Here is a 13,253-nt window from a genome sequence, read left to right on the forward strand (position 1 = left end):
TAAAAGGCACATATGCTTGAAGTAATCCTTACTCAAAATATGGTGTAGACTGTAGTAATGATGTAGCGTTTATTATAACACCATGCAAACGTAGTTTGTAGGGATAAAAAGGAATCACCCTTACCGACCGTCTGTTCATAATCCTTGTAACGCAACTCCTCCTAAACCGTGTGTTGGATTTTTTTTGTATCTTGGCACATTTAAAGTACATCGTATGTAGATTTGCATGAAGAAAGGCATTTTGTGATGTTACTATTTTTCCTTGCGTTATGACTCTTGAAACTTTAAATTTATGCTCCACAAACTGCGTAGGTTCAACTCCTCCTTAATCGTTCGTTAGATTTTTGGAAAATTGGTACAGACAAACTACATCATATGCATGAAAAAAGTGAAATCGTGATTCGACTATATTTGTTGGAGTTATGGCCCTTGAAACTTTAACTTCTGCTGCAGCTCGCTAATGGTTTCTCTAGTGTATTAATTCAGGGAGATAGGTCAATTGAAGTCCCTAATGTGTAATTTCTAAGACAGAGTGTATTCTAACTTCACCTTTATGAATTCCGGAGTGTACAGTTTAAATATAACTTATGATATCTTAAATAGTTTTGGCATTATCTCTCAGAATCAGTTCTCCTCGTCCCCGGTATATTATATACGGACGAATAAACATAACAAGTACATCATCCGTGGATATTACACAGACCATACACACGTGATGAAACAGCAAAATCATTACACGATATATCAGATATATAGGTGTTGTATACCTAATCATTTATATGTGGTACACCAAGGAGTCAAGGGAGTAAATGGAGCCTGGATAATCTAGTTGCTATCAAAATTTGGTGGATTGTGAGATAGCTGAATACCAGGATACACTTCTGTACAGATCAATGCCAGACTCACCTCTACAACAATCGAGTCAACCGGATTAGTGGTGACTGGATTGTGAGATAGCTGAATACCGGATACAATTCTGTACAGATCAATGCCAGACTCACCTCTACAACAATCGAGTCAACCGGATTAGTGGTGACTGGATTGTGAGATAGCTGAATACCCGGATACACTTCTGTACAGATCAATGCCAGACTCACCTCTACAACACCCAAGTCAACCGGATTAGTGGTGGCTGGATTGTGAGATAGCTGAAAACCCATATACAACTTTGTACAGATCAATGCCAGACTCACCTCTATAACACCCGAGTCAACCGGATTAGTGGTGACTGGATTGTGAGATAGCTGAATACCGGATACAATTCTGTACAGATCAATGCCAGACTCACCTCTACAACACCCGAGTCAACCGGATTAGCGGTGACTGAATTGTGAGATAGCTGAATACCCGGATACACTTCTGTACAGATCAATGCCAGACTCACCTCTACAACACCCGAGTCAACCGGATTAGTGGTGGCTGGATTGTGAGATAGCTGAAAACCCAGATACAACTTTGTACAGATCAATGCCAGACTCACCTCTACAACACCGAGTCAAATGGATTAGTGGTGGCTGGATTGTGAGATAGCTGAAAACCCAGATCCACCTTTGTACAGATCAATGCCAGACTCCCCTCTACTACACCGAGTCAACCGGATTAGTGGTGGCTGGATTGTGAGATAGCTGAATACCCGGATACAATTCTGTACAGATCAATGCCAGACTCGCCTCTACAACACCGAGTCAACCGGATTAGTGGTGGCTGGATTGTGAGATAGCTGAATACCCGGATACAATTCTGTACAGATCAATGCCAGACTCACCTCTATAACACCCGAGTCATCCGGATTAGTGGTGGCTGGATTGTGAGAGCTGAATACCCGGACACAATTATGTACAGGTCAATGCCAGACTCACCTCTACAACACCGAGTTGACCGGATAAGTGGTGGCTGGATTGTGAGAGCTGAATACCCGGATACAATTCTGTACAGATCAATGCCAGACTCCCTTCTACTACACCGAGTCAACCGGATTAGTGGTGGCTGGATTGTGAGATAGCTGAATACCCGGATACAATTCTGTACAGATCAATGCCAGACTCACCTCTACAACACCGAGTCGACCGGATAAGTGGTGGCTGGATTGTGAGATAGCTGAATACCGGATACAAGTATGTACAGATCAATGCCAGACTCGCCTCTACAACACCGAGTCGACCGGATTAGTGGTGACTGGATTTGCCAGGCTGTTACGGTCCACAGACTGACAGCCGATTCCAATAAATGTATATATGTACTTCGTGACAGATTAAAACTGAGCACAAGGACTGAATATAAGTTATAGAGGTCTTAATGATGTATGGAAACGAATCTTAGATACTTTGGGGATTTAGATCAACACTCGAAATTTGATTTAAATCCCTTAAACGTCTAATATTACTCTATATACATCAACATAGATCCATGCCCAATGTCGAATATAAGTGGAATCGTTAAAAACAATAACTGGTTAACAGAAATTCATGTAATAAAACGTGGAATTAGGCAAGGCTGCCCTTTGTCTTGTTTAATTTTGTAATAGCAGTAGAGATATTAGCGATATAAATGTTAAAGGAATACGAATTAACAGAAAAGACATAAAAATAGCACAATTAGCGGATGATACAATATTATTTTTTAAATGTATTCTGATGTACCATTAGCACTTAAAATAATACAGGAGTTCGGTAAACACTCCGGTTTAAAACTAAACAAAAATAAAACAGAAGGACTATTCTTAGGCACGAATAAAAGAAAACCGACTAACTATGAAGGGATAAAATGGACTTGAGAGAAAATAAAATCTCTAGGAATATATTTCGGAACTAACAATAAAGTGTGTGCCAATTTGAACTGGAAAAGTAAAAAGACAACAATAGACGCAATGCTTAAAAATTGGAAAAAAAGAAAACTAACATTGATCGGTAAAATCGTGGTTATAAATACTCTTGCTATCTCAAAAATAACATATATAGTAAGTGTCCAAGTAATCAGTGCAGAGCAAATAAAAGAATTGGAACGCTTCATATATGGTTTCATATGGGAGCGAAGTGAAAAAGTTAAAAGAAATATCATGATACAAAATTATGAGAATGGGGGGTTAAAAATACGTGATATTATATAACATATAGATGTCATAAGGGTGGCATGGGTGAAACGATTAACAAACAAGGATGAAACAAATTGGAAAATTATACCAAAAATGATGTACGGAAAGTATGGGAAAAACATGTTAATATTTAAAATGAACTTTGAAAAAATTAAGCAAATTAGAGATCTAAGTAAAAATGTAACAAGTTTTTACGTAAACATATTGGAGTCATGGCTAAAGGTAGGGGGTACTGGTAGAAATAGTAGAGATACCTTTTTTGAAGTAAGAAAGGAGGTCATATGGGGAAATAAAAATATTATGATCAACGAAAAAACATTAATCTTTAATAATTGGATCGATAGCAATATGATTTATGTTGAAGATGTAATTGACAAAAATGGTAGAATTAATGAAAAATACATTTATGACAAATTAGCAAACAAACAAAACTGGATGAGTGAAATGTTACAAGTTAAAATGGCTTTTCCAAATAAATGGGCAGGAATTCTACAATCGCAAGAATCGATTAAAACCAAGGTTAATTTTAATAAAGAAAACTACAACGTTTATGATAAAAAAAACGGAGTTAATCTTAACTCAGGGAAGTTAAAAAATAAAGATGTATATAGGTTGGCTACTCAACAAAAAAAAATGTGATAAAAATTAATAAAGTGCGATGGATAAATTATTTCAGTTTAGATGGATCAATAGAAATCAAACAGATGCTACAATTTGTTTTCAGTAAATTATTAGACAATAAGTATAAAGTATTCAAATGGAAATTATTTCATCATATAATACCAACTAGACAGATGTTAAAAAGAATGACCATAGCTGACTCAGAGCTCTTTAATGTCTGTCAAAAGGTAGAAGATTTTGAACATTATTTTATCAACTGTAGATATCTTGACAATTATTGGAACAAAATGGATAAAGGTTTTCAAAACATAGGTATCTGTAAAAATACGAGACAGCTAAGGTATTTGATATAAGGATACAAAATACAAGAAAAAAAATACGATTGCACGAATATAATATTGTGTTTGATAGGTTTCGCGGTATTTAAGACCTACCATTTAAGAGAACAAAAAACAAAGCAAATTAGCCCGATTAACATTTTAAACGGGAGCTAGAACATGTTTGCAGATTTACGCACGTAGGTAGCAATCTGTTACATACATTTATGAAGGATTTTTGACAGATTAGTCTACATGCATATACTTTACTAATGGAACTATCAGTTAGAAAGTGTTGTCATTTTCAATCAAGCGCGCGGGGTCACGCGTGCAGACAGTTTACATCTGAAATGTGTACATGTAAACAGCATAAATAACTTTGTTTGTTACTAATATGAAAGAAACTTTGTGTATCAATTACAATCATTATTCACTAGTGCAAGTATAAGCGAACAAAACTTACCCAATTAGGAATAGTACACACACATGGTTAGACACCACTATAAAACTAGAAAATAATCTGGACAAATTTTCCGGAATATATGTGTAACTTTTTTTAATGTCACTTACATGTACACATACCAAAATAAAATACCTATACAATGTAAGTAATTACAAACTTTTACGGATGTATGAAAGTGGACGAGTGGAATTAGTGGGGTTCTTTCAATCTAGCCTTTAAAAGTGAATTATATACATACGGACTTGATTAGAAATTGTTAATCGAATACTATCATTGGATAAACAAAATGAGTCTTTACTTTTTTGTATTGTTAAAAATGATTGTAATAAAAAAAAAAGTAATATACCGCGTGCATGTAGGTAATGGACGTCCCCATTCTTGTCCCGGTGCAAAGTAAAAGACTTTACAGGGACATGACGCAGACGGATACAGTGTATGGGTGGCTGATACATGCATGCGCGGGGACAACTTACAAACTTAATATAACTATATAAAATATATATATACATATATACAATTAATATACAATATATATACAATATACAATATATATACAATTCTATCTTCTTGTAATATGATGTATATGTACATGTAACTGTTCTGTTTAACCGTGTCTTGAAAAAGGAGCGGATCGCTCCCAAAATTTGACAACCTAAACTTGTCCACACTGTTGGAATTACTTCTTTGCCCCATATATATATACAATGTATATATAACACATGTATAAACATAGCTCTTGAATGTAAGGTGTACGAATAGTGAAAGACCACCTACGTGTGGANAATTTATATAAAAAAAAATGTCTAATTTTTAAGTCCCTTTGAGGTCGGGATGGTTTCATTTGCGCGGTGGTTGTTCGCTATGGTGAGGCAACGAAGCGAACAGGTACTGTAATGTAGGCCTAAAGTTAATAAAATAAATAGAATTAATTGTGCTTGGCAGCTGCTGAATTTGAACCATACTTTATTTCTCTTCAGCGACTTGGTGTGATGAAAATCCCAGGCTCAGACGAAATGTTTCGTCGATATCTGGATAACAAGAATTATTACTTACATCAATAATGTACCATGTCCTCTTATTACAAGTTGGGGATGCTCAAATTTGACCCACCTGTTACACTTCGGTGGATTGGTCAAGATGAAATTTTGCAATCCATATAGCTGGCTACAAACAACTGTTTCGTTCCTGATGCTACTAACAGCAGGATTATTTTTTCAATATCAAAATTCCAACTTACCGGACGCGACCGGAACTGCACATCTATACCCCCAGAGACCTATTGATAGTACAGCTACACATCATGTCACACAGGAAATCCATCATTGGCTTTTTCTCAAACCACAATATTTACGCTTGCTATGTCTAATCCTTTATGTCCTGTGAGTCAGGTTGACTTGTAGGTAAGACTCCCTTTATTGCTTACATTATTGACTAATTTCCGCTGAGCTTTCTGCAAAATAAGGGTACAAAGCTGCCGGTATGCATTAAGAAACCGGTCATTTTGTTTGTAAAGGAGAAATTCTGTAACGCACGCGTTAATATTTATACACTTCACAAACGGTTTCAAACTTCAGAGACATTCCTCTACTCATGTTTTCCTATTTGAAAACATTGCAGGAGTTAATTTGATTTAGTGAAGTTACTACGACCCGGGTCGTAAGTTGTTTAAGGGGAGACAACTCCTACTAATGAAGACACATGTGTCACACAATCGGGAACTGTCGGCACTTTCCGTATTTTCACGTTTACGGAAAGTACCGACGGTTCCCGATTGAGGTGTCACACACACCTTTCATATAGACTTTATTTTTTGCAAACTGAACAAACTGAAAATGATGTGAAATCTGGGCCAGTCATTAACTTATTTAAAATAGCACATGACACCAACTTTTTATTCTGGGTTTTTTAAATGTGAGTCTCAGTCTGAGCAGTAAAACTAAAGTTGTGACAGAAATTCATACAAAACTACTGCAATAAGCCAAGTATTAATTGTAGTATGTGAAATTCCACTGGAAATTAATGAAAAATTCAGTTATGATTTATAATCTGGTTAACCCTTTCAACACTGTAGACCATAATGGACTCATCCATATCAATTAATGGTAGAGGTTATTAAAGTTACATAGGGGTGAAATGGTTAATGAAAATTTGTAGCTGTTTGATTATATTTTCCTTCATAAAAAAACAAATTTATTTCATATCAAGACTATACTAAAATATTACCCTATGGAATGGAATGGGCATTTATAATAAATGTTTTTGTAACTTTGCCAAATCCTTATGCTACTGTCTGGCAATAACTGGATCTATTATGAACAAATATAAGAGTATTGTGCATGAATATTATACCTCTTTTCTTGTGTCACTATAACTTTTTTTTTTAAATCAAAGATAAGGATTTGTCAAACTCATAAAATTACCAAAGCATACGGTAATCGGTAAATAAATTACACATTTCCGCATGATGGGGGTAGATAGCCTACCAAGATAACAGTGATACAACTATAGAAAGACTAAGTTTTCAAAACAAAATTGCTATTAAGCATACAATTCATTTAGTACAGGGGTATAGGTGTTGTTACAACTCTAAGATCTATAAAGCATAACCTGTAAGTTTTCTAAATTGGTCAGGTGATAAGTTGATAACTCAGGTTAAGCATGAATAGGATTTACTCCTGCTCAACTGAAGTTATTACCTGGTCACCTGACCAAAACAGAAAAATTCCCTTATAATTACAGTATTTTTCTGTGAATGATTCATAATTATTTTATACCTTAGTCTGATCAACATATACAAATTGAATAACTCCACCCACATGATGTATTGAGCTTGGATCTTGACTGATGTGACATATATTTGATGTAATGAGCTTGGATCTTGACTGATGTGAAATATATTTGATGTATTGAGCTTGGATCTTGAGTGCTGTGACATATATTTGATGTATTGAGCGTGGATCCTGACTGATGTGACATATACTTGATGTATTGAGCTTGGATCCTGACTGATGTGCCATATATTTGATGTATTGAGCTTGGCTCCTGACTGATGTGACATATATTTGATGTAATGAGCTTGGATCTTGACTGATGTGATATATTTGATGTATTGAGCTTGGATCATGACTGATGTGACATATATTTGATGTATTGATCTTGGATCTTGACTGATGTGACATATTTGATGTATTGTGCTTGGGTCTTGACCGATGTGACATATATTTGATGTATTGAGCTTCGATCTTGTCTGATGTGACATATATTTGATGTATTGTGCTTGGATCTTGACTGATGTGACATATTTGATGTATTGTGCTTGGGTCTTGACCGATGTGACATATATTTGATGTATTGTGCTTGGATCTTGACTGATGTGACATATATTTGAGGTATTGAGCTTGGATCTTGACTGATGCGACATATATTTGATGTATTGAGCTTCGATCTTGTCTGATGTGACATATATTTGATGTATTGATCTTGGATCCTGACTGATGTGACATATATTTGATGTATTGTGCTTGGATCTTGACTGATGTGACATGTTTGATGTATTGAGTTTGGGTCTTGACCGATGTGACATATATTTGATGTATTGTGCTTGGATCTTGACTGATGTGACATATTTTTGATGTATTGAGCTTGGATCTTGAGTGCTGTGACATATATTTGATGTATTGAGCGTGGATCTTGACTGATGTGACATATTTAATGTATTGAGCTTGGATCTTGCCTGATGTGACATATATTTGATGTATTGTGCTTGGATCTTGACTGATGTGACATGTTTGATGTATTGAGTTTGGGTCTTGACCGATGTGACATATATTTGATGTATTGTGCTTGGATCTTGACTGATGTGACATATTTTTGATGTATTGAGCTTGGATCTTGACCGATGTGACATATATTTGATGTATTGTGCTTGGATCTTGACTGATGTGACATATTTGATGTATTGAGCTTGGATCTTGACTGATGTGACATATTTGATGTATTGAGCTTGGATCTTGACCGATGTGACATATATTTGATGTATTGAGCTTGGATCTTGACTGATGTGACATATATTTGATGTATTGAGCTTGGATCCTGACTGATGTGACATATATTTGATGTATTGATCTTGGATCCTGACTGATGTGACATATATATGATGTATTGAGCTTGGATCCTGACTGATGTGACATATATTTGATGTATTGATCTTGGATCCTGACTGATGTGACATATATATGATGTATTGAGCTTGGATCCTGACTGATGTGACATATTTTTGATGTATTGATCTTGGATCCTGACTGATGTGACACATATATTTGATGTATTGCTACACTGCCGCTGATCTTTGGAATCTTTAAAATATTGCCACAGCTCAGCAGATTTCAGATCATGTATACAGTGTTGATCCAATCTACCGGGTAATTTTAATTAGATTGGTGTTGAAGACGTCATGTATTGTTAGTTACTTTTAGTAGCATGTGGGTAAAAAAAGAACTAAAATATACATTTGTACATCTTTTATAATTTACTCAGAAAGCAGGTCATACACCCACATCCAAAGCACAAATATATCTTTGTAATATCGCAATAATAATGCTTATAATAGTAGAGACCATTTAGATTTGTTAGGAACCAACCATCTGACCCTGAAAAGTCAGTGCAATGTCTTTAAGTTTTTGCCCAACTGCTATTAGTTTATCATCCCTTTGGAACTCCTTGGACAGTTCCCTTAGTGTAATGGCAATTCTATCACCAGTGATATCCTCCCTGTGGATGCCATGTTTCCAGGAGTGTCGCGCTGGTCCGTACACCACTATCAATGACCTCTGATGGAGTGGCACTTTGACCTCCACATCCTCACCATCCTTGATGAAGTACAGAAAAGTGTCTGACAACAAGTTCAAGGTCACAAGTCTCTCACCCCACAACCAGAAATCATCAAAGTGTGGATCAATGGCAGAACCTCTAAGGGGAGAGTACTCCAGGTTACATAGTTCTACAGGTGTAAAGTCTGCAAGCTCGGCCACCTCCGTCATCCGTTGATACAGTGGTTCACTAAAGTTTGGCAGTCCAGTAAATACATCACATTTTAACTTCTTCTTCTTAAAATTCACTTTTGGGCCATAATCCTAAAACAAATCAAAACAAAATGTGCCTGATCATGAATAATAATTAAGATCCTTTTACACGAGACTTTCAACTGTTTGTATTACACTACTACATGATATAGTATTATAAGACCAACTAAAATATAAACTGCTGACAACGTATCATTTACATAGATCTGTGACCCCATATGTATGGGACTACCTTGACCCTCAGGTAGCAGAACCGTTTTATAATACATGTGTATGACCATTGTTATTGATTTATTCAGCTTTTAGATATGTCCTTGCTTGGAGAGACACTTATTGAGTAAACAGAATGTTGTGTAATCCATCTGAAGTCAAAACAAGATAATCTAAGCTAGTTTAACAAACAGCCACTGTAATGGTTTTGTGACAACAAGAAGTGGAAGATTAGGTATTCCATGAAATTCAGGCTTTCAACTGCTAAATTGTCCTGTATAAAAGCATTTTGAGATCATATCTCCAAACTAATTGAGGTTCAATTTTATGATATTTATAATGATTGTTTCAGAAAAAATGAACTTTACAAAATTGATCATTGGGGTTTTTTTTTGCAGGGGTGTCTCTGCGATCAACATATGGCCATGGCTTGCTTCCAAATGGGAAATAACCTCATTTTTTCCCAAAGTATAAACCATGAAAAGAGAAATTAACGAAAATAATTTTGACACAAAGACTAAAGTGTATGTGTAGGCAGGAAAGAATCTGCATGGTTATTATTAAGCTCAGCTAAATTGACAAATCCAAACTCCAATTCATTTTTTAGTTCTTCCAATCTAATAGCATACAAACCTGTTTCCTTCTTCCTGATTGTGATACAGCAAATGGTACTTTATATATCTCCTCACATATACTTCTCTCTTCTTCTTCAGAGACAAAATTCTGGATTATTTTAATTCCTGTGAAATCTATTGGGTTGTCTTGGTGATCAGGATGCTGTTTCCATGGTGACCTGCTACCTGGCCAAGCCTTGCCACAGTACTCACAATAGTACATACATTCTCCCTGAAAACAAACATGTTACAATGGTAAAGCTGACTGATATTTAACTAACAACCCCTGATGTGGCTTAAACCTGAATGGGAGAGGGGCACTTGATATACCTTAACTGTAAAGGGAGATAACTGAAAGTTATCTACTTTGAATATACAAGCCATTCGGATTGATATGTCTCGCCTATGCCCCGCTTCGACCATCAATGCACATATCAGAGAAACCAGATTCCAACTCTTTTTTTTTCGCCAGGCCCAGACGACTTGAGTCCAAGAGTTTTGAAAGAATTTGCTAGTGAAATTGACCCCATTTTGAGTATAATATTCAACTCGTCCCCACAATCTGGCACTGTTCCACAAGATTGGAAAACCACCCATATTGCTCCAATATTTTAAAAAAGGCCAAAAATATGATCCTGAAAATTCCAGACCTATTTCACTCACTTGCTTTTGTTGTAAGTTAATGGAACATGTCATAGTGTCACACATCATGTCACATTCAGATCACCACAATATTTTGTATCCTCGTCAACATGGTTTTCGAAAAATTCAGATTCTTTGAAACACGACTTTTAGAATTTGTTGATATTACCAAAACACTTGACAACTCAAAACAATCAGATATATTGGTTATAGATTTCTCCAAAGCATTTAATAAGGTCAGCCACTCTCTTCTTACCAACAAACACAGTCATTATAGTATAGATGATAAAACTACTTCCTGGATCTCAAACTTCTTAAATAATAGAACCCAATCAGTACTTGTTGAAGGCGTCTAATCTGAGTATGTACCAGTTTTATCCGGCGTCCCCCAGGGATCTGTACTGGGGCCTAGTCTGTTCCTATTTTATATTAATGACATGCCAATTGGCTTGAATTCCACCGTCAGACTGTTTGCGGATGATACCATCGTATATCTGACAATTACGTCAGAGAAAGCTGCAAGGACCCTACAGTCTGACCTGGACAAACTAGCCCTTTGGGAGAAAAAAGGGTTAATGGCTTTCCACCCAGATAGTGTTATGCTCTCACAATTTCTAATAAAAAATCCCCTGTCATTTTTAATTATTCTCTTCATGGCCAAATAACATGTTGATTCCGTGAAATACCTAGGTGTAACCCTCAGATCAGATTTGAAATGGGACTCCAATGGGATTTGCAACAATGCAAATTCTACTCTAGGATTTCTCAGAAGAAACCTATAAATTAGCTCAACAACATTTAAAGAGCAGGCTTACAAATCTTTGGTAATCCACTCTTTAGAACATGCTTGCTCTGTTTGGGATCCGTACACAAAAAATAATATCAACAAAATAGAAATGGTTATAGGAGAGGAGTGTGATATGTGTCAAAACGCTTTCGGAATACCTCTAGTGTAACAGATATGATTGGTACTCTTGGCTGGCGTAGCCTGTCAGATCGTAGGAAAGATGCACGCCTAAAGATGTTCCATAAAATTCATCAGGGCACGGTGGCCATATCCACGACTGACAGGATGCACAGAGCCAGAAGAATTCCTAGAAATTCCCACCAGGTCCAATACCAACAGCAATACTCGAAAACACCACGGACATAGATATTTCGTGAAAACACTAACTAGACAACTATCTTTTTTTCCTTGTACCATACTAGACTGGAACAAATTACCATCTGACATCGTTAATGCACCCACTTTAAACTCTTTCAAAACATCTCTTTCCAGGCACACCTGTAAAATCGAAGATGCAGAGTAATTAGTTACTTCAACAGACTACATAATAATTCACCATCTCTTCTTTTCCCCCTTCTCCGGAACATGCTTTGTCGGTGGCGGCTGCCCAATCACTGGCTTGCTCGAACCTCTCTCTCGGACTCTCCTCGAACTAAATTCTCCTTCTCTTAACTTTAACTAAGTGAATAATTATTATGTAATATAAATAGTCTGTCATTTGTGCTGCACAGTCCCAACTTCGTGACAAAATCTTCAATTAGTTGAAGGTGGTAGAACTAGAACTACTTTCCCACATGCAAATAAAGTTTATTTTTGCATTTGTATCAGTGTAATATGTTTCATGACTGAATAAATGCGACTTAGACAAACAATTAGAAAAAGTTAAGATTTAAATGTGATTTTGGCTATATTTAGTAACAAATGCATACCCCTATTGGCGTATAATAGGCGAGTTTGCGTTTTATACGCAAGTTAGTGGTTTTCCCCGACCTGATAAATTATCACGTCTCTGCTACAAGTTAATGTGTACATACTGTAAACCATGAGCAAAACTCTTAAGCTATTGATGAACACATCGTATAAGTCCGTAAGTTTATGATCGTGATTATTTATTCACCTTCCGTCCTGATCCAGCTGGCAGCTTCCCCTCTTCTTCACAAATAACACAGGTACGTATGCCCTTACATCCGCATGCCTCCATGTTGTTTATCATATGAAATGCAATTTCCGGTAAATGTAAATTTCGAGCCGGGCGGATTTCAACATTAAAACTTTTTTTAAACCAATATATCTAATATAAATTCCTTAATTAAACTTTAACAGAAATATTTCAGACACAAATACTTCAAAATTAATTGTCTGTATCTAAGTATTGCATTTAGTGTTATTTTGTCGTAATCTAACGGCCACATTACAATATCGTTTTG

The 13,253-nt window shown here is 36.1% G+C and overlaps 1 protein-coding gene across 2 annotated transcripts; it reads right to left on the reverse strand.

Annotated features, from left to right (window-relative positions):
* Nucleotides 1-9,009: 9,009 nt before the first annotated feature.
* On the reverse strand, nucleotides 9,010-13,040 carry LOC110446039 (alpha-ketoglutarate-dependent dioxygenase alkB homolog 4-like). 2 transcript variants are annotated; one of them, XM_021490990.1, is made up of 3 exons: nucleotides 12,944-13,040; nucleotides 10,417-10,629; nucleotides 9,010-9,624 (listed from the first exon to the last, which is right to left on the reverse strand). In XM_021490990.1, the coding sequence occupies exons 1-3, from the start codon at nucleotides 13,037-13,039 to the stop codon at nucleotides 9,121-9,123; spliced, it is 813 nt and encodes a 270-aa protein (XP_021346665.1). In that variant the 5' UTR covers nucleotide 13,040; the 3' UTR covers nucleotides 9,010-9,120. The 2 variants fall into 2 exon arrangements, with proteins under 2 accessions (XP_021346665.1, XP_021346666.1); XM_021490991.1 differs by lacking the exon at nucleotides 12,944-13,040 and adding an exon at nucleotides 12,264-12,540.
* Nucleotides 13,041-13,253: the final 213 nt, after the last annotated feature.

Source organism: Mizuhopecten yessoensis, unplaced genomic scaffold (genome assembly GCF_002113885.1).
Source record: "Mizuhopecten yessoensis strain PY_sf001 unplaced genomic scaffold, ASM211388v2 scaffold2461, whole genome shotgun sequence".
Classification (NCBI taxonomy): domain Eukaryota; kingdom Metazoa; phylum Mollusca; class Bivalvia; order Pectinida; family Pectinidae; genus Mizuhopecten; species Mizuhopecten yessoensis.